This window comes from Mustela nigripes, chromosome 9 (assembly GCF_022355385.1).
Source record: "Mustela nigripes isolate SB6536 chromosome 9, MUSNIG.SB6536, whole genome shotgun sequence".
NCBI lineage: Eukaryota > Metazoa > Chordata > Mammalia > Carnivora > Mustelidae > Mustela > Mustela nigripes.
This window is the reverse complement of record NC_081565.1, coordinates 33,148,733-33,171,467: the sequence shown is the minus strand read 5'-3', so window position 1 is coordinate 33,171,467 and position 22,735 is coordinate 33,148,733. Positions and strand designations below refer to the sequence as shown.

At 37.0% G+C, this 22,735-nt stretch overlaps 1 protein-coding gene across 5 annotated transcripts in view; it reads left to right on the top strand.

The window, feature by feature from the left end:
• Nucleotides 1-22,735, top strand: part of TDRD7 (tudor domain containing 7) — a 74,770-nt gene that overhangs the window by 6,282 nt on the left and 45,753 nt on the right. The window contains exons 2-5 of one of the 5 annotated variants that reach the window (XM_059411238.1): nt 8,533-8,745; nt 11,048-11,189; nt 12,177-12,390; nt 21,560-21,633. In XM_059411238.1, coding sequence (XP_059267221.1) covers nt 8,539-8,745; nt 11,048-11,189; nt 12,177-12,390; nt 21,560-21,633 — 637 coding nt within the window. In that variant the 5' untranslated portion in view covers nt 8,533-8,538. Of the gene's footprint in view, nt 1-8,532; nt 8,754-11,047; nt 11,190-12,176; nt 12,391-21,559; nt 21,634-22,735 lie in introns of those variants that run through there. The other 4 variants (XM_059411240.1, XM_059411242.1, XM_059411239.1 and 1 more) reach the window with 4 other exon arrangements.

Sequence of the window (22,735 nt, the reverse complement as noted above, 5' to 3'; positions counted from 1 at the left end):
TTTATTTATTTCACAGACAGAGATCACAAGTAAGCAGAGAGGCAGGCGGTGGGGGGGGGGGGGGGGGGGGGGGGTGCGGCGAGAGGCAAGCACCTTGCTGAGCAGAGACCCTGTTGCAGGGCTCGATCCCAGGACCCTGAGATCATGACCGGAGCCGAAGGCAAAGGCTTTAACCCACTGAGCCACCCCCCACAAATTCCAGCTTTCACAGAGCTCATAATCAAGTTGGGGAAACAGATGGTACAATTAAATAGGACTACTGGGTGGTAATAAGTGCAAAGGAGGGAAATAAGGTAGGGAAGGGGTGTAGGGAATACTGGACAGCCAGCATAATAGTTTGGATTTTGGATAGGGTGGCCAGGAACGGCCTTGCTGAGAAGGTAACCTTTGAGCCAATATTCAAACTGCGGCAGTGAGTTGTGTGGCCCCTGGTGGAAAATAGATTCTAGGAAGCGAAGTGGAAGCTGAGACCAGCAAGGAGGCAGTTGCCCCAATCCAGGCAAAAGATGCTGTTGGCATGGACTAGAGCGATCACCACAAGACAGTCAGGAGTGGGGGAATTGTGAATGTCAGCCTGTCTGTCTTCATGCATCACGTGGTGATGGTGGTAAGGAGTTGAGAGTCACTAATACTCAGTTGCTTCATTTTACAGAGAAGGAGGTGAGAGCCCCAGGAGAAAGGATTTGTTCCAGGAAAATAAGTGCTCTTTGCATAGTGATATTGAACTTGGAGACACCAGCAAGAGGAGGCATGGGCACAGCCTTCCACAATCCCTCGTCTCTCCCCACAATCAAATCAAAATCAATATATCAACTACTAGTTAGCAACACCCCCAAATGGTTAATGTTTGGGAGATCCTTACCAGCAGTTCTTTCAGAGCAGACCTTGGGAAGGTAAAGGGGACATTTGAGAGAAAGCCGTCTGAAGTGGCTCTCCCAAGGGTGGAAGGAGTAGAAAGCTTTCACATAGGGCAGCCTAGAGAACCAGTCTCTGATTAGCTTCTAAGATGGGATTAGACTTGTCCTTTCGAGCCAGCAGCATACTGGAGCTCTATTATGTTTTAGTCACAGGATGTCCATTAGTGAGTAGAACGCTATGAGAATTTTTTTTAACCCCACAAATTAGTGATTGCTGCCCACCCGCTAATGTAGCTGGAGAAAAGTAGACCATGGTGAGGAGGTGGTAATGGAACAGATGCTCTTTCCAGAAAGAAGAGGAGGAGGCAGTAGAAACTCCTCCTCAAGGTGAAGGATAGGTCCTTCCTACTGATAGTCTCAGCAGGAGTTTATAGTGCTTCTGACTAGGGAGGAGCCAGTACTAAACAGTCTGGTCCAAATGGATCCAGGTGCCCTGCTTGCACGCAAGTGGGTGTATTCCTACCTGTGTGCTGACCTCCTGGCATCATATCTACATGTCACGTGTGCATAATTCATAGTCTGGGCCCATCTGCAGATATACAGAGATGCAAAGTCCAGCTTTACTCAGAAGACCTCTAGATGAACAGGTGGGAGAGACAGAGTTTTAAAGGAAAGACGGGAAAGGTGGGGGTAAAAAAGTTGGGGAGGCTTGGCTCTGGGAGGTTAATAGGCTATCCTTTGGCTTTTCCTCTTACAAATTAGAACTTGGCCAGCCTCCATTATGGTTTTTCCTAGTTGAAGAAATAACTGCAGTGAAGGTTTAAAATTTTTTTTCCCTAAGACTTCACTTATTTATTTGACAGAGAGAGATCACAGTAGGAGAGAGGAAGGGAAGAGATCACAGAGAGAGGAAGGGAAGCAGGCCCCCTGCTGAGCAGAGAGCCCGATGTGGGACTCGATCCCAGGACCCTGAGATCATGACCTGAGCCGAAGGCAGCGGCTTAACCCACTGAGCCACCCAGGTGCCCCAGTTCAGTGATCTTTAACTGTTGAGCCAGGAACCATTACAAATCAAAGTCTGTCTCTTATATTGGAAGTTTACTATTTAAGAGCCAGAATTTACATGTTAGATTTAACTCCTGGCAACCTTGAAATATAGGTGTCAAAGCCATCCTTTCTGAGCTGCTACCCAACACACTCAGGAAAGTGTAGTTGGACATCAAGGGAATGGAGGTTCTGAGACACTACAGCTGTCATCTTTTGCTGCCATGAATTTTCTTTTTACCCTTTAGAGTGCCTGTCAGTATCACTGACTTGGAATCTGAACCATCCCTATGAGTGACTTCCATACATCTTATCATGTCTTGGTGATTTACCTTCCCTCAGCTTTGGCGTTCTCATCTATAGAATGAGAACAATTTCCTCCTAGAATTATTACGTATATTAAATTTTTAGAAAATCCAAATCTCAGAACTTGGATTCTCACAAGAGAAAGAAAAACATGTCTACCCAAAGATTTATATAATTCAAAGCAGCTTTATTTGTAATACCCCCAAATTGGAAGCAACCCAAATGTCTATCAACATTCAGATGGATAAATGAATTTTGGCATGTCTACACAGTGAAATACTGCTTATCATAGTATGAGAAGTTTTTGCTGTTAAGTGTGGAAACATGGATGAAACTCAAGAACACCAGGAAAAAGTGATCTATCCTGACAGAAAGCAGATCAGTGGCTTCCAGGAGCCAGGACAGCATGTGTATGAGAGGGTGAGAGCTGCCTGCAAAGTGGCACAACTTGAAAGAACTTCTTTTTCTCAGACTTATTGATATATACTTTACATATAATAAAAGTCCCCCTCTTTTGTTTATAGTTCTATGAATTTTTTTAAAGATTTTATTTATTTCTTTATTTGACAGAGACACAGAGAGAGAAGGAACACAAGCAGAGGGGTGGGAGAGGGAGAAGCAGGCTTCCCACTGAGCAGGGAGCTTGATGCACAGGACGCCGGGATCATGACCTGAGCTGAAGGCAGACACTTAACCAACTGAGACACCCAGGTGCCCCTATAGTTCTATGATCAAGAGAGAATATTTCTGTCATTCCCAAAATTGCCCTGTGCCTTCTTTACAGTCTGTCCCCTCCCTATACTCCCATCCCTTGGCAGCCTCTGATTTAATTTCTATGCCTATAGTTTTGCCTTTTTCAGAATGTTACATAAATAGAATCATACAGCATATAGCCTTTTGTGTCTGGCTTCTCCCACTTAGCATAGTGTGAGAATCATCCATACAGTTCTATGTATCAATAATTTGTTCCTTTTAATTGTGGAATACTACTTAATTGCATGGATATGCAATGCTAGTTGATTCATTCACCTGCTGATGGATTGTTTTTAATTGGGTGGTAATTATGAATAAAGCTACTATAAATATTTAGGTACAGGTTTTTATATGAATATATGTCATTATTTCTCTTGGGTAATGACCAACATATAAGTTTTTTGGATTGTATGATAAAAGCATGCTTCTTCATAAGAAACTGTCAAGCCATGACTTTTCAAAATATTGTTCTGCAAGCCCATTAGACATGTATGAGAATTCTAGTTGCTCTGCATTCTTATCAACACTTCATACTGTTGGTTTTTTAAAAAAGTTTAACTTATTCTAATAGATGGGTAGTGATGCCTCATTGTGGATTTAATTTTCACTTCCCTAATGAAGAATGTGTTTTTTGGCCATCTACATCTCTACTTTAGTAAACAGTATGTGTTCAAATAATTTGCATGTTTTAAAATGGGCTCTTTATTTTCTTATTGAGTTTTGAGGGTTGTTTACATACACTGGTTACCTGTCCTTTACCAGGAGTTTTATGAAACTATATCCTTCCAGTCCGTGGCTTGTCTTTTCATTTTCTCAACAGAAATTTATATTTAAAAGAGCATAAATTTAAAATTTTGATGAAATCCAATTTGTCAATTTTTTCTTCTGTATTCTAAAAATAAAAAATCTTTGCTAAACCCAAGATCCCAAAGATTTACACCTTTGTTTTTTTTCTAAACATTTTACAGTTTTAGTTTTTTCAAGTAGGACCTAAGTAGTCTGGGTTTTTATTTTAGTTTAATTTTGAATATAGTTTAAAGTTCACTTTTTGGATATGGATAAATAGTGTTCCAGAACTCTTCATTGAACTTTGTCCATTGAATTTCTTTCGGCAAAATCAATGTTAGTCAACTGATTTTTGTTGAAAATCAGTTGACTAACATAACACAGTAAAAAAAAAAAAATACTGATTGGAAACTTAAAAAAAAATAAGAAAAGAAAAAAGAAAATCAGTTGACTATATATGTGTCGGTCTATATCTGGGTTATGTATTCTGTTCCATTGATGACTGTCCTTTTGACAATACCTACATTACATTGATTAATATACTTTTAACTAAATCTGGAAATCAGTCTTTTTGCACTGGCAAGGATCTCCAGTGTGATAGTGAATAGGAATGAAGAGAGTGAACATTTTTGCCCTGTTGCCAATCTTAGGGAGAATGCTTTCGTTCTTTTCTTGTTACGTATTATGTTAGCTGTGGATTTTTCACAGATGTTCTTTATCAGGTTGAGGCGGTCCCCTTCTTATTTTTTGAGAGTTTTTATCATAAATGATTTTGAACTTGGTCAGATGTCTTTTCTTCACCTATTATTACTATGTGGTTTTTCTCCTTTAGTGTGTTGATACAGTCAGTTGCATTGGTTGATTTACGAATGTTGGGCCAGTCTTTTGTTTCTAGAGTAAACCATATAGTTGATCATGATGTGTTATCCTTATTACATATTGTTGGATTTGGTTTGTTAATATTTTGTTAGGAATTTTTGCAATTATGTTAATGAAGGAAGTTGGTTTGTGCTTTTCTTATAATGCCTTTTTCTGGTTTCAGTATCAGCATAATGCTGGCCTTATACAATGAGTTTAGAAGTATTCCTTTCCCTTATGTTTTTTGGAAGAGTTTCTGTAAAGTGGTAGTATTTTTTTCTTGAAGTTTTTGGTAGAATTGAAAAACCATCTGGGTTTGAGTTTTCCTTGTGTGAAGGTTTTTAACTACAAATTCAACTTCCTTAATAGATATAGGGATATTAAGATTATTTATATCTTCTTGAATAAGCTTTGGAATTTGTGTCTTTTAATGAATTTATTCCATTTTATCTAATTGACAAAATTTATTGGCATAAGTTTATAAGTTTAGAGACGTTTGCTTTTTAATGTCTGTAAGACCTGTATTGATGGCCTGTTCTTTAATCCCATTAATAATAATTCGCATCTTCTCTCTTTTTTTCTTTATTGGTCTATCTGGAAGTTTATCAATTTTATTGATGTTTTTAAAAAAGTAGTTTTGGTTTCATTATTTTTTCTTTAACTTTCTTTTCTATTTCATTGCTGATGTGTTTCATCAGTTCAATACTGATTTTGCTCTCATTTTTATTACTTTCTTCCTTTTACTTTTAGTATAATTTGCTCTTTTTTCAAGGTAGTAGATTAGATCACTGAATTGGGACCTTTCTTCTTTCTTAACATAAGCATATAATGCTGCAGAATTCCCTTAAAATATTGTTTTAATGCCATCCAGCAAATTTTTGGACATTATATTTTCATTTATTTAAAAATATTTTCTGATGTTTTTGTTTTGAAGGAGGCTTCCTTTCTTACCCTTGGTTTTTTTTAAGAAGCATGTCATTAAGATTGCAAATACAAAGGGATTGTCCACCTATCTTTCTGTTATTGATATCTAATTTAGTTTTTTTCTGGTCACAGGATACTCTGTATAATTTCAGTTTTTCTAAATTGGTCAAGAATTGCCTTAAGTCCCAGAGTGTATTCTGTCTTTGAAAAGAATGTATATTATGCTATTATTGGAGTAGAGTCTTTTATAAATATCAGGTCAGTTTGATTGATGTTGTTAATCAGCTCTTCTATATCTTTAGTGGTTTTTGTTTACTGGTTCTGCATTACTGAGAAAGAAGTTTTGAATTTTCCAAATAATTGTGAAGATATTCTTACACCTCCATTGGTTTCTGCTTCGTGTGTTTCGAAGCACTGATATTTGGTGCACTCATGTTTAGGATTGTAATAGCTTCCTGATGAATTAACTCCTTAATTATGTAATGTCTGTCCTTATCCCAAGTGATATTCCTTGTTCTGGTATTAATTAATATGGCATATCTTTTTCTGTCTTTTTACTTTGAACCTATGTTGTATATCTATTTAAAATAACTATTTATAGATATATAATTTATATCTATTTATAGATATAAATAGATATTTATATCTATTTAAAATAACACATATATAGTGTATTGGTAAGTCTTTTATATCCACTCCATCAATCCTAAATTTTTATTGAGATATTTTCAATGTTTACATTTTCAATGTTTACATTTGATGTAATTTTTGCTGCGGCCACCTTTAAATCTACCATTTTGCCAGATGTTTTCTATTCGTGCTACCTGTTCTTTGTGGCAGTTGTTGTTTCTGGCTCCACCCCCACCCCCCACTTTTTTGCCCAATTTTTTTTTTTTTACTTTTAATTGCTTTTTAAAAAAAATTCCAATGTACTTAACATATGGTGTTATATAGTTTAAGGTGTACATCTCATTGTTTTTTAATTGAATTTTTTATTCTGTTTTATCTTTACTACTGGCTTATTAATTATGCTTCTTTAAAAAATTTTTAGTTGTTGCCATAAGGTTTATAATATATGTCTTTATCACATTCCCCTTTCAAATAGTAGCATACTACACATTGTGTATATACACATAGTATTAACTAAATGTTGGTGCTGGTGGTGACAGTTTGAAGAGAGCTAATGTTTCGTAAAGGGAAGTATATAATGAGTATTTAGGTTATTTGCCATATAAACCTTGCTGTCACTGGAGTATTATATTTGTCATTAAGAGCACTCACTAATAAGCTGCTATCTTATCTCCTTTTCAAAATGGACAAATGAAGGAATTGCTAGCATTGTATGATATTCCTCCTTTTTGTTATCTAAACCAGAGAAAGAATAAGACTGTCAAGAATTCTGTACTAATATAGTACCCACTAGACACATTTAATTCCAGTTAAATTAAAAATTCATTTCCTCAGCCGTGCTGGCCACACTTCAAGTGCTCAGTCACCATATGTATTGGACAGCACAGATACAAAATATTTCCATCAGCACAGAAAGTTCTGTTGTGTAGCACTGTTGAAGGAAGAATTTTTTAACAAGTTTTCCATGGCTTGCCTTGCTAAGTCCACTTTTCTTGGCTTCCTGAATGTCATTCTGTTGTTGTATCACCATTCCATTTACTATTAGTCCAAAGAGAGTATGAGTGGTTAATCTTGAAAAATGCCAATTAATGACCAATGAAAATCCTTAGCCAGGGTCCCCACAGATTTCCTAGGTACCAAAATTCTTTTTTTCTCTTGCTTGACCTCTTTGCTAGGTATGATACTTTCTAATTCTTTCCTCTTTTTGTTTATATGACACCAGCTCTGCCTTTTCTACTTATATCTCTCTGGTCACTTTTTTTCAGCCTTTTATAGATTCTTCTTTCGTTGCCCATGCTTTAATGACAGCCTTCCGTAGAGGTCCATCCTTAACCTTAATTTTTACTCCCTGGATACCAAATACCACATATATTTTGAAGGCCAAAAACTCTAAACCCACTTCAGATCTCTAACCTGAATTCCTAGCGAATATATCTGTGTGGCTGACCTACAAGGACCCCAGTCTCCATATGTCCCAAAGCGATTCATTCTCTTCCTTTCTTACAAACCTGTTCTACCTCATCCAGTGTGGGTCATTACTACCCACCATGTTTCTAAGCTAGAAACTTGGGAACTTCCCTCATTGTCCAAACCAGTTAATCAATTTCTGTTGCTTCTACCTCCTAATTACCTCTCAAATTGATTTTTTGTTTATTTGCAGGGCCCTGTTATCAAGTCCTCCACATTTCCAAGTATCTTTACAGCTCATTAATTTTTCTCCCTTGCATTTATCTTCTCCACTACTGAGTAGTTACCTTTTCTAAAGTGCAGAACTTAACACTTTATACCCCTTTTTAAAATATCCCCAAGTCTCCACATTATATTTGCTGAAATGCACATGTTAACATAATATAGGAGTCTCATCTGGGTCTGCCTCTTTCTACCTCTCCTACCCCCATCTTTCAGTCCTCAGCTTATAATTTTAGAGTCTTTGTTCAATCATGTTCAGCCACGTAACTGCCTGGAATTCCTCAGAATCAACCATGTACTTCTATTTGACCTCTGTGCCTTTTGAACTTCCTGTTCCCTTTAGAGGCTGATACCTCTCCCCATCCTGACCCCACACATCCTTTTCCTCCTTGCCTGGCTAATTCCTCCATGTCCTTCAGAATTCCATTCAGGCCTCTCCTTATCTGGGAAAAATTCCCGGTTGTCTTCCCTCTGCAGACTAGTCTTTTTGCCCTTCTGACTTCCCTGTGTTCTCATAATATTCTGTGCTTTTCTCCACCATAGCGGTTATTTCTCTACTGTAATAGCGCAGAAAATAGTCAGTAATAGTTGGTGGGATAATCTAACACATGTACACTCTGAAAATCTATTTGAATCCACAAACTAATGAATCCTATTATAGTAACCTTCTATTGTGTTCTTATAGGTGAAGATGCTGGAAGCAGATCTGGTTTCAAAAATGCTACGAGCTGTCCTACAGTCTCATAAGAACGGAATAGCATTACCCCGGCTCCAAGGAGAGTACAGATCCTTGACTGGAGACTGGATCCCCTTTAAGCAGTTAGGTTACCCTACACTAGAAGCCTATCTGAGAAGTGTGCCAGCAGTTGTGAGGATAGAGACTAGTAGATCTGGAGAGGTAAGAAGGTAATTGTGCATGTCACAAGAGTCAAACCAATCTTGATTACCTGCCTGGCACTTCTGATCTCCTAACTAGGCTAGAAGTGAAAGTGGAAAAGTACTAGCTAAGTGGTTTGAAGTTGGTAGTGTTAGAACAGCATCCAAAGCACAGCCTAGACTTCTTAGGTCTTTTACTTGATCCCTCAAATTCTTTTCATTGTAAAAGTAGACCCTATTCATGTTAAATCAAACATTTTAAAGTTAAAGTTTATCCAGTCTTCAGCATTCAAGCAAAATAAGTCTACTGGAGACCTAACTTCCGGGTCTCACACTACATGCATTACAAACTTGCTACAACTGTTTTAGCCCAGGTGGTAATGACCTCCTGGTTACCAAAGCTAATAAACACCTTTAAATTCTCATGGTTTGACCTCCTTCCTATCTGTTCCTATTATCTGGACCCTAGTTCAATCCCTAGCAGAGTATTCAGCACTTGGATTATTACAGGGCTAGTCCCACCATTCTCCTTGTCTTGAATCTTTTTGTTCTCTAGGCTGTTCTGTCCTTCACACCGTTACGCTCATATGATTTAGTTTTTTTAGTTTCTCCAGAAGAACATTTTATGTATAACATAACAATTTGGGGTAGTAATAATGAAATGTTTTATTGCACATACCCTGTGACCCAACAGTTTCACCTCTTTGTATCTGCCCAATCCACAGTGTGAAAGATATATACAACCATTGTCCAAAAGACAAAAATCACCCACCTCCCCAAACAGCACATTCTTCTGGGTACACTTCTGCATATGTAGATAGATACAACAAATCTGGGCTATTTCTCCCCAAAACTTGTAATAGTTGTTCTGTTTGGTGGCATAGGGAAGGCAGTGGAGGAGGGAAAAGGTGACTAGGATTGAGAGAGTGATCAAAGGGAAGGCTCACCTGACCTGTAGTAATTTTTATAAGGAGGATGTATAAATTAGTTAACTATTATAGTAATAATAAAACTTGTTTCAACATCCCTGATTCTGCCAGACAGTGCTAAGCCCTCCCCTCTGTCTACTTGGCACTTTGTAATATACCCAAGATAGCACTTGACACAATGTTTTTTTAGTCTCTTTGTGTCTTTTTCCTTTGTAAGTTTCTTGAGGATGAATGATTGTTTTTTTTCACCTCTAATAGTTGGTGCTTAGTAAATATATGTTTGAATGTGTGAATGATTAAATGTCTGCATGAGTTAATAAGTTAATAATGCCTCATATGGCTACTATGCTATAATTCACTGAACCCTGCTCTCCTATTATGAACATTTTTAATGGTTCCAAGTTTTGATTATTAAAATAACCCCTATTGTGCATATTTGGGTATGTACATTTTTCTTCAGTCATTTCTTGTAATGTATTTTCAGTAATAGAAATACTGGGCCAAAGAATAGGAGTATATCTTGGCTTATATAAAGCCTCATTTTTTGCTTTCCTATTCCTGCTCTCAACTTAGAATCAGAGGCTTTTTAACACTAGGTGGGGCTTTAGAGACCTACATACTTGGAAAAAAAATAAATAAAAATCTCCTGTATGTCACACCAGTTTTTTCAAAAGTTAAAAGCGGAGCTGCCGTGTTTTAAGCAGGTGCCACAGGGTCCAGGGCCTCTGCTTGGCCTGCCTTGCCCTCACCACCCCTCTGCCATTGTGAGGCCCTAGAGCTGCCATCGAGCAGCTTGAAACCCCCAGATCTAAGCCCACTCCCCCTTTACAGCTGAGAATACTAAGATGTGGGAGGGAAACTGATTTATCCCAAGTCACCTGGTTAATCCACTTCAGTGACAAGATTAGGGTTGGGTGGTCTTTGAGAGGTAATACCAGTAGCAGTTATGAGTCCATACTTTGCATTCAGAGAGATGGCCCAGCTGTGTGACAGGAAGTTTGCTTAACTTTCCTGAGCCTCCCTTACCCATATATAAATGGGAATAAAATATATCTCAAGGATTATATGAGATACTATGTGTGACACAGGTTTCTTCTGGTTCATTTGTTAATCCCATAGTACCTAGCACATTGTAGATGCTTAATGAGTAGCTATTTAAGGAATAAGTACAATTTTCAATTTGAGGAGGGATTATTCAATATGCTGGACTATTCTTGGTTTCTCTTGTAGAATATGTAATTTTGCTCTCACAGTATCAAGGAGAGAGACTTAAACATTTGCATATAGTTTGATTTGGGATATGTAAACTCACTAAGATCCACTTTCAAAAATGAGCCTCTAGGCACCAGTGAATCTGAGAAATATTTCTCCTTTCCCCTTGCCGCTCATGAACAGATTACCTGCTATGCCATGGCCTGCACAGAAACTGCGAGAATTGCTCAGCTTGTGGCCCGTCAGAGGAGTTCTAAAAGGAAAACTGGGCGGCAAGTTAACTGTCAGATGAGAGTAAAGAAAACCATGCCATTTTTTCTAGAAGGTACGTCCTTCTCATATGCTGAAATTTTAAGCCTGTCTATGAATACATTATCATCGGGAATTACGGAAGCATTGCTTGTATTCATGATAAACACCTATATTTGTTAACATTCACATGTCAAGGGGGAAATCGTAAAGCTGATATTTCCATTTGAAATTGACTTCCATCACCAGATGATGGGCATGACCTACTAAGTTACCACACAGTGTGAACTAACTCAAGAGTAGATTTTAATTAAGCTTTATTATGGTAAAGTATTGCTTTATTCTTTTAAGTTACTTAGGGGAAAGCCTAATCTAGAATGCTGGATAAACCAAGAATCTAGGATTTGTGACTTATTTAGCAAATCATGTCTTTATACAAAAACCATGTCTTTATATTTTTATACTAAAATCCTCTATTTTCAGGAAAAAATCACGAGTTACATAATACACAAAGGTGTTGTAGGAAACTCAGCCAGTGTTTACTGGACACTTATCTCAAAGAGCTTATAATCATTCTAAAACTAAATTATCAAGATGTAGCTCAAAGATAATATACAAGAGTAGATGCTTAAATGCCACAGTGAGCATTTTCAACGAGGGAGCAATTGTGGTGAGAATGGCAGTGGAGGACTTCATGGTGAAGGGGGACTTGACCCAGACCTTGGGCGATGGGAAGAATTTAAATAGATGAAGAAGAGACAGGGAAACTGAGTATGCTGCATTTGTAGCAGCGTAAAGTGGCTGTCATGGAAGGATTGATTGGTGAGTAGAGGGATGGTACTGATTAGTTTAGCAGATGAAGCCACATTTTAAAGACTGTCATCAGCTAAATGCCAATCTGTTCTTCCCCTACTGACAAACCCTGTAGTGACAACTTCCTTGTGTTCTTACACATTGTTCTAAGAATAGAGACCCAGAGAAAACATCTGGACAGGGGAGTGGGATAGTGAAACTAGGTTCTGGGGAAGCTAATTGATTTTATTATATATGCCTAACTTCATAGGGAAACCAAAAGCAACCCTCAGACAACCAGGAATTTCTTCAGATTTTTCTATCAGCAAAAAACCTAATCCAACACTGTTAAGAGACAAAGGAAACTCTCTTGGAATTAAGTCTGATGCTGAAATGCCGCCTTACACATTACACACAACTATCGGAAGCGATGTATTCAAAGATGTTCCAGGGCAGAGGCATGTGACCATACCTACAAACAACAGGTATTTGGGGCTTTATCTGGCTAAAAGGAGAAGTTTGGAGAACATAGGATAATTAATGTTAAAAATGTGTGTTTAGGTCAAGAAGGAAATACTTTCAGGTTTATCTAATGTAAGTTCACATGTAGGAGGGAAATGTATCATTACTACAAAGCCACTTTTCCTGCTATCTAAATGTCATTGTCTGAATATCTTCATTTTATATTTTCTCTGCATTTTTGGTAATCTCTCCTTATAAAATTCATGTTGAAAGCTCTCACAAGAAAAAACAGCAAAGCTCTCACAAGTTATTCTAAGATGCTATTTCAGCATAACTTACAATTTTTTCTGAAAATATTTCTTATAATTCCTTTTATAAATTTTTAATACAATCATATTGGTTTATACATTCCATTGTGCTCTAATAGTCATATTTATATATACAGTATATATATATATATATATATATAGTATAATTATACAGTAGCATCATACATCCATACATCAGAATATTGGACAGAATAAGGACAAACTTAAAGTCTTAGTTTGGGGGCTACCATTTATTAGCCAGGTGAATAAGTGAAATTACTTCATCTTTTGGGCTGTTGTTTCCTCATTCATTTAATGAAAATGTTAAATGATCTCAAAGTTCTAGGTGATCTCAAAGTTCCTTTCTGGCTCTAAGTCTTATAGCTTTATAAGGCAATTCAGGTCAGCAAACCATGACCTATGGGCCAAATCTGTCCCATTGCCTGTTTTTTTGTAAATAAATTTTTACTGAAACAAAGCCATATCCTTTTGTTTATATATTGTCTGTGGTTGCTTTTGCACAACCACAGAGCTGAGTAGTTGTACAGAGATAGTATAGCCTGCAAAATCTGAAATGTATACTAGTGGACCCTTTACAGAAAAAGTTTACCAACTCCTCACATAGATGAATCATTATCACATTCTTTCATTCTTTTTGTGTCTTTATAAAATAAATTTTGTTGTATCATATCCTTCTAAATCAGTGTTCAAAAATCCCAGCACTGTCCCCCATATTAGAATATTTAGAAGGAATTTGTTATTTTTAATAAGTTAGGTAAATTTTTTCATAATAGTATATGTTTAATGCTAGTTATAATTTTGATAAGGTCTGGGAAAATATCGTTAAAACTTGGATCTTGACCCAAAGCACTAGTTGGGTCTAATATGTGACTGAGGTACCATTGCTCCTCTAGTTGTGTGCCTAAATTTCAAGATCCATTTTGAATTGAATCTATAAAATGACATCAAAACTTAGACATTCTGGACTGTGGGCACAGGGGAGCATTCTCTAGGTCTGGTGTCTCCTACCTGCCTCTTAGTGACAATGGGCAACCTAGATGAATGCCTTCCATTCCTCCACGTAGCGCCTGCAGTGATTGAACAGAGGCTGTGCCAGCACTAAGCAGCCCAAAGAGCAGGCCCAAGATGGCGCTTTCTGACCTACAGCCTACTGTGTTCTCACCCTTCCACCTGGCAGCATTAGGCCCAGGGAAGTGCATTCTGCTCCTATGGGCAGCACCTGCAGAGATCAAGAAGGAGCCCCAACAGCAACAAATAAATGTACCATAAGGGCAATGAAAAACAACTTATCATTGGAACTACAGCCTATAAAAGTGGGCCAGGAGCTATGTGCTAAACCTAAGCAGGGTAACTACCTGCTAACATGTGACTTTCAAATAGAATTCAGTCTCCCAACATATGTCCTATTGTCCAGGAAAGAATAAAAAAATCATTTGTTATACTAAGAACCAGGATAATGACAACTTGAATGAGAAAAGACAACTGACAGATGCCAATGCCAAGATGAATCAGATGTTGAAATTATCTGACAAAAATTCAGCCATCAGAAAGGATGAATACCCACCATTTACATCAACATGGATGGAACTGGAGGGAATTATGCTAAGTGAAATAAGTCAAGCAAAGAAAGACAATTATACAGTTTCACTTATATGTGGAACATAAGAAATAGCATCGAGGACATTAGGAGAAGGAAGGGAGAACTGAAGGGGGGGAAATCAGAGGAGGAGATGAACCATGAGAGTCTGTGAACTCTGGGAAATATCTGAAGGTTTCAGAGGGGAGAGGGGTGGGGGAATGGGTTAGTCTGGTGATGGGTATTAAGGAAGGCACGTGTTGTAATGACCCCTGGGTGTTATATGCAAAAAATGAATCATGGAACACTACATCAAAAACTGTATGTACTTGGGGCACCTGGGTGGCTCAGTGGGTTAAAGCCTCTGCCTTCAGCTCAGGTCATGATCCCAGGACCTCCCAGGGTCCTGGGATCAAGCCTTGCATCGGGCTCTCTGCTCAGCAGGGAGGTTGCTTCCTCCTCTCTCTCTCTGTCTGCCTCTCTGCCTACTTGTGATCTCTGTCTGTCAAATAAATAAACAAAATCTTAAAAAAGAACCATATGTACTGATATACTGTATGATGACTAACATAACATGATAAAAACATATATATATATATAATTATCTGTCAAAAATTTTAAAGTAGCTCTCCTAAAAACGCTTCAATGAACAATTGCAAATAATTTGAAAAAAGTGGAAAAATTGGAAATTCACCAAAGAAATAGAACATATAAAAAAGAACCAAAATAGGAAGCTATAGTACTAAAAAATGGAATACCAGAATACAGAATTCACTGGGTAAGCTCAATAACAGAATGAGTATGACAGAGGAGAGAATCAGTGAACTTGAAGATAGAGCGATAGAAATGACCCACTAAGAACAGCAGAGTAAATAGACTTCCTTCAAAAAAGTAAAACAAACAAATTAGGGAAAAAAAAAAAAAGAACCACTTAGCAAAGCCTGAGGGCCTTATGGAAATAAAACACCCAGAAGACCCTTAGGGACCTATGGGGAGAATAAGAAAAAGTCTAACATTTGTATTATCTCAGGAGAGACTTAGAAGAGGAGGAAAAAGTGGGGCTGAAAGAGTATTTGACAGCATAATGGCTCAAAAACCTCTCAAATTTGGCTAAGGATGTAAACTACAGATTGAAGAGTTCAGAGAGTCCTAAACAGGATGAATCCATAGAAACTCACATGAAGACACATCGTAATTAAACTTCTAAAAACTAAAGACAAAGAAAAAATCTTGAAAACCGCCAGAGAGAAATGACACATCATCTATAGGGGAATACCAGGTCTTTTTAAAGATTTATTTATTTAAGAGAAATATTACATAGTTAAAACCATTATTAACTTAATATTTGAGGGCTCACTAAATCTTCTGTGAAGCTGATAAAAGATCTAAATGATCTTCCCAGAAAAATAAATGAAAATAATAAAAATTTAAAAAAACATATACATACATCTTTGTATATTAATTCAAGAAGATTCTTGGGTCCCAGAAGCCCTTTCTCAAAATCTCTGGTTAAGAATTCATGCCTGCCAGTTAACAAACTGGAAGGTTCTAGAAAGACAACATGATGGGTATTTTCTAATACTGCAGGTATCAAGCTAAGTTTATTATGTGTCACCAGTAAAACAGAGAGAGGAATTGGGAATAAGGATATATGATTGATTTGTGATTTCTCTGATTTATATGAGGGAAGGAAATATTAATCTTTAAAATAATATAATTCATGACCATTGTATTTTTATTAAGTGATAAGATTACTAAACTAGATATTTAATATATTTATCCATAAAACATAGATAAATGCAGAGCTGAAGGTTGAGGTTCCCATTAGGCCCATTAGAAAGAGAGAACAAATTGCTCTGTGTATAAAAATCATGGACTTTGGATAGGAATAAATGGCTGTCTGGCATTAGCCAACAGACACCATGATCAAAAAGGCATCCTTCAAATTTAAGCTAAATGAATATAAATTTAGTGTTGGTTTCTGAGTCTTTGCATCTTTAAAGTAGTTGTGTGTTTAGTACATCCAAAATATTTGTAGGAAGCATGTTCTAAAAAACATTTATTGCTTTGTTCTGACTGTAAAAGTATTATATATATGGTATAGAAAATTTGCAAAGTATAAGGAAGTGAAAGAAATTAAAAAATTGCCTCTAATCCAAACATAAATGTAACCATTTAAAAATATCTATCTTTTGGAGGCACTTGGATAATTCAGTTGATTAAGCATCTGACCTTTGATTTTGGCTCAGGTCATGATCTCAGGGTCCTGGGATGGAGCCCTGTGTAGGGATCTGCACTTAGTGTGGAGTCTGCTTGAGGATTCTCTCTTGCCTTTTCCCTTTGCCCCTCCTTCCACATACTCTCGCTCTCTCTCTCTCTCTCAAATAAGTAAATCTTTAAAGAATATATCTATCTATTTTAAGTGTACCTGGTTGGTTAAGCTTCTAATTCTTGGTTTTGGCTCAGGTTGTGATCTGGTAGTCATGAGATAGCATCAGGCTCTGTGCTCATTTAGAGTCAGCTTGAGATTCTCTCTCCCTCTCTGCTCCTCCCTCTGCTCACTCTCTGTCCCAAATGATACGTAAATATTAAATATATATATATACACACATAAATATTAAATATATTTAATATATTAATTTATAATATATATTTATATATAAATAATATGTTTATATATTATGTATATATTTATATATAATATTTATCTATAAATTATATATTTGTATATTAGATATATATCTGATATATAAAAACTTACATACGCTTAAATATATATATTTAATATTTATTTGTATGTAAGTTTTTAAAAATACAAGTGGAGGGGTGCCTGGGTGGCTCAGTGGGTTAAGTCTCTGCCTTCGGCTCAGGTCATGATCTCAGGGTCCTGGGATCAAGCCCCCCATCAGGCTCTCTGCTCAGCAGGGAACCTGCTTCCCTCTCTCTCTCTGCCGCCTCTCTGCCTACTTGTGATCTCTCTTGCCATCAAATAAATAAATAAAACCTTTAAAAAATACAAGTGGAAATCAAACTATGTATTACTATTTTATAAACTGTTTTAAAGGTAATATATTTTTAACCCACATGATTAAGAATACTTCTACATTATCAATTTTTTAAAATTTGTTTGTTTTAAGTAATCTCTCCACCCAATGTGGGGCTCTAACTCATAACCCGGAGATCAAGAGTCGCATACTCTTCTGACTGAGCCAGAGAGGTGCCCTTACATTATCATTTTTCATGTTGTCAGGGAAGTCCATTGCCCAACCACCTATTGTTGAATGTAAATGATTTCCATTATTGTAACCAATTCTATGATGAACATTTCTGTAGAACAGAACTTGCATATATTCATAACTAGTTCCTTAGAATAAATTGATAAAATTGGGTAAAAGAGTATACATACTAAGGCTATTACTAATTTGTGCTCCACGCAGTTTATACCAATTATGTTCTAGAAGTATACGATGTGATTGTTTATTTATACCCCTGCCAACACTAGGCATCACTTTTTTTTTTTTTTTTAAGATTTTATTTATTTATTTGACAGGGAGAAAGAGAGAGAATCACAAGTAGGCAGAGAGGCAGGCAGGGGGGTGGGGGGAGCAGGCTCGCTGCTGAGCAGAGAGCCTGATGCGGGGCTTGATCCCAGGACTCTAGGATCATGACCTGAGCTGAAGGCAGAGGCTTAACCCACTGAGCCACCCAGGCGCCCCTAGGCATCACTTTTTTAGTTGATACTCTAAAAGGTGAAAAAAATGTAGCTGTGTTTTAATGTCGATTTCTTTGACTTGGATTCTTAAGGAGGTCATAATTTTCTTAAATGTTTACTCAACCATTTATAGATCTTTTGTGAATTACTTGTCTTTGCCCTTTGCACAACAACTCTCCTGTTTTTTTTCTTTTCTCATTTGTAAAAATAATTTATAAATTAAGGATGTTGACCTCTTGTAATATATTGGTAATGTTTCCTCAGTTTATTTAATTTTGGTATTTCCATTATATAAAAACTTTAATAAAATTTTGCATAGTTACCTCTATTAATCTGTTCCCTTGTGGCTCTGTCTTTAGGTGTTATGCTTAGAAAAGCATTTATACCCCACTATTATGTAACAGGTCTTCTGTGTTCTTTTAGGATGTTATGCTTTCATTAAGTCCTTAATCCCAAATTTATGTGGTTTTGTATAACATGAGATTTTGCAGTGTTATTAGCCAGATGTCCTAATACCAATCAGTAAAGAATCTTTTCTTTCCACACTGGTTTCAAATACTGTCTTTACCAATAATAAATTGTTATAAATATATAACTCAGTTTCTGGGCTTTCCAATTCAGAATCATTAATTACCTGTTTATTCTTTTGCTGTGCCAAGTTATTCAGATTATTATAACTCTGTAATGTGTTAATAACCTTTACTCTCTACTTCTTCCTCTCTCTACTCCTGATAGGGGCTCTTGCTTCTATGCTGTGCTTTCATTATACCTATTGCCGCTATCATAGCACTTAGTAGATTTTGCTTTTATAAATAGATTTTGTCAGTGCATTATAATCTATTTTCATGTAAGAGATTATATAGATTTAGTAGCTTATAATGCATATTATCTCCTAGTTTCTGTGGGTCAGGTATCTGACACTGCTTAGCTGGGTTGTCTGCCTCAGTCTCTTACGAGGCTGCAGCAAAGGTACTGGCTGTGGCTGCAATGAGTTAAGCAAGGATCTGCCTCTGGGCTGATGAACATTGTTGTTGGCATAATCATTTCCTTTCAGGTTTTCCTCAGTGCCCAAGTTCCCTGCTGTTGGCCAAAGACCATCTTCAATTTGTTTCTACATAGGCCTCCCCAATATGTCCATTTGTGCTAACGGGGGAAAATTAGAATCTTTTGTGACATAATCATTTGTAATACCCTCAACCTTGACATATGCTGTTGGTTGGAAGCAAGTGACTCAAGGCGAGCACTGGGGTGGTGCTCCAAGCTTTTATAAATAGGCTGTAGATACCAAGGCAAGAATCACTGGGGGCCATGTCATAGCTGCTTACCACAGTTTTCTCAACTATATGTATAGTCCGTGAGCTAGGGGTGTGTTTCTCTTCCTAATCACAGATCATTACTGTCTCCCCATGCGTGCGCATAGTAGGTCCTTAAGTAAGTGTTTGTAGGTTAAGAATGTGTCTTTAATGAATGGCATATGTTTAGATTTGATGGAGGATTTTGGGGGGGCCAGTCTAAATATTTATCCTTTTTATTTTTATTTTTATTTTTTTTTAAGAGAGAACAAGTCGGGTGGCGGGGAGAGGGAAAGAGAGAATCCAAAGCAGGCTCTATGCCCAGTGCAGAGCCCAACCTCAGGGCTCAGTCTCATGACCCTGAGATCATGACCTGAGCCAAAGTCAAGAGTCAGATGCCCACCTGACTGAGTCACCTAGTCGCCCCACTATTTGTCTTTTAAGAAACAAAATAGTAAATGTTTTATACTTACTGTTATAGAATTGATTGGATCTCTTTCATCTTATTATGTTTGTTTTTCATGTGTCCCTGCAGTTTCCCTTAAAAGCTTTCTTTTGCTATGTTAACTGTTTTCTTTCCCATCCATCGCATCTACCCATTCCTCATCCATATCTGTCCTTGCCATAATCTCTCTGTGCCCTCCTCTTGCTCACAGTCCTTTGCCTGCTACTAGAACCCTCAAAGCAGACTCAGAGCAGGGGAGGGTTCCAGTTTACATTTTTATGGCTCTGGTGCAAGTGAAAAGAGTGCTGTCTCTCTACCATTTCTGCATAAATAGGAGTTGGATATGTTTTGACATCTTCTATTATGACCCAGATGCATTAATACATAAATATGAAGCTCTTATCGTTGCATCATATATTAAATAAGTTGTATTGGTAGTCTAACATTTAATAGTTTATTATAGAATTAAAATATTATGAGATGTGCTTCATTCCAAAGAATTTAGCTAATTTTTAGAGTATTCCATGCCGTCCCCAAATTGGAAAATATATGTACTGTGTCATTGTCACCCACTCTGGCCCCATACCCACTGATGGGCAAGATGCAGTCATTGATTCATTCAATCATCTTATTCACCCTTCAACATTCACTCTCCCTTGCTTATACCAAGCAGTATCCTAGGCACTGGGAACAGGTCATTAAGATACTTGGAGTCTAGTGAGGGAGACTGATATGAACAGAAATGGTGTGTGTGGGGGGGTTCTTTGTCCTCCTATTTGGAGAAATCTTCCTACATATATCCAATATAATTTATATAAAAATTATTACTTGAGTAAGGTGTGAGATATGGGGAATCTATGTTTCTTCTTTTCTCCTTGTTATTTGAGCAATCCCCTCTGTGGTTTGGAATGCCACTTTTTTTCATATGCTCAGATACAATGTAAATTGTATGTAATTTACAATTTATAATTGTAAATTGAGTGTTTCTATGCTCTGTATCATTTTAGTTCTGTTCAAAGATTATAAATGTAATTTTGTAACTCATTTCAATTCCTGGTGATAGAAGTCCTTCATTTTTTAGTTATATTCTAAAATATTCTTTATGTTCAAGTACTTACTCTCTGCATGATTTTTTTTTTTTTTTTTTTTTTTTTTTACTTTATATGGCTAGTCCCTTAAAGGTGATTAATTGTAAATCTAACTTCCAAGTTCTTTTAAAGTTCCAGTTTAGGGCACGCCGGTGGCTCAGATGGTTAAGCATCTGCCTTCGGCTTGGGTTATGATCCCAGAGTCCTGGGATCAAGTCCTGCATCAGGCTCCTTCTCGGTGGGAAGCCTGCTTCTCCCTCTGCCTCTCTCTCTCTGTCTCTCATGAATAAATAAATAAAACCTATAAAGTTCTCGTTTAAATTTAGCATTTAATACCCATCACCCTGTATTAAGGAGGGCACATGTGGTGATGAGCACTGGGTGTTAATGCAACTAATGAATTGTTGAACACTTCATCAAAAACTAATGATGTGCTTATATGTTGGCTAATTGAACATAATAAAAAAAAAAGAAAAGTGAAAACCATAATAAAAAGACTAATAAACATGACTACATTAAAATTTAAAAAATAAATTTAGCTTTTAACACATTTTTCTCTGGGTGAATATGAAACATGAAAGCTAATAGTACCAGGTATCATTTTCATTTTTGCTCATTTTGGAATATTCTGACTTGTTTTGCTGTTCAGTGCTGCAGAGACTTTAAATGAAAAGTGGTGTTTAAAACTTGACATAGGCTTCACTATTAGAATTTTAACTTACTTTTTCTTCTTTTTTTATAACACCTTAGGTTTAGCCCAAAGGCATCCCTTCCACCACCTTTTCAGATGCATCTCTCAAGAACGTGTGCTAAGGAAGTGAGTGGTATGTGTGCTAACCATTATCTTTATGATACCTTTTGGTTTCTGGAACCTCAGAGCCCCTGCTGGTGGTGGTATTTCACATTTGCTCTCACCTTATCCTACTTGGAATATATCTCTCCTCCCTCCTTTTCTCATTTCTTTATGTTCTGACATGAAGTGATCTAAAGAACAAACAATACCTCCAGGGATATCCTCATTCTGAGGTAAGGCCTTCCTCACATCAGACCACTCCTGTTTCACTTCCGTCTGTCACCTGCAGAGGCACCTGTGTCCCTTGCCACCCTCTCACTCATTAGGGGGTGACATTTAAAGTACACAAATATGGGACTTCAACTCCTAAAATGGTTTCAGATACTCCACCATTGAGAAGCCTGGGACCGTAAACTGTGTACAATGACCACTAAGCATCTAAGTACGAATATAAATGATTCCTTGGGTTATAAGATCCAAAAGGACTGTTACGAAAACAGTTAAGTCAAAGATTCTGAAGATTAAAAATATACACACTCATTATCTTGTCTTTTCCAACCAAAGTGTAAATTCCCTGCTAAAAGATCCACCTGAGGGACACAGCGCTTCACAATCAGTACTTATGTTGCCTGAAATTTAAGTGTGATTTCAAATGATTTGCTACTTTAAGTGTGATTCTTACTGAGTCAAAATAATTTTTCCCATAAGAACACATCTCCGGTATTTCTTATGGAAACTAATTGAATATGCTTTTTGTTTATATCAATTACTGTTACACATGCATTTTTTGAAACATGGCAATTCAGTAAAGTTGTATACCCTTTAGAGACTATAAATCTTTTTAAGTTAGAATAAGCTTTTCTCTACAGAACCATGAGGACTTGTTTCAGAATGATTGCAGTTTACCTGGCACTGATGTATACACCCTTATACACAGTCTCTCCTACCTGTAAAAGAGATTGCTTCCTTGATTTGTTTAACAAAAGGCACACAAGCTTAGGGGACTCCCAGTGGCCCTCCAGAACAGGTGCATTTGCAAAGACTCCCAACTGTGCATCAGTTCTGACATTCTCCCTTTAAAGGAGGTCTGGTTCTCAGAAGCTCATCTTTTCCTTATTCCTGGTCCTTTTGTA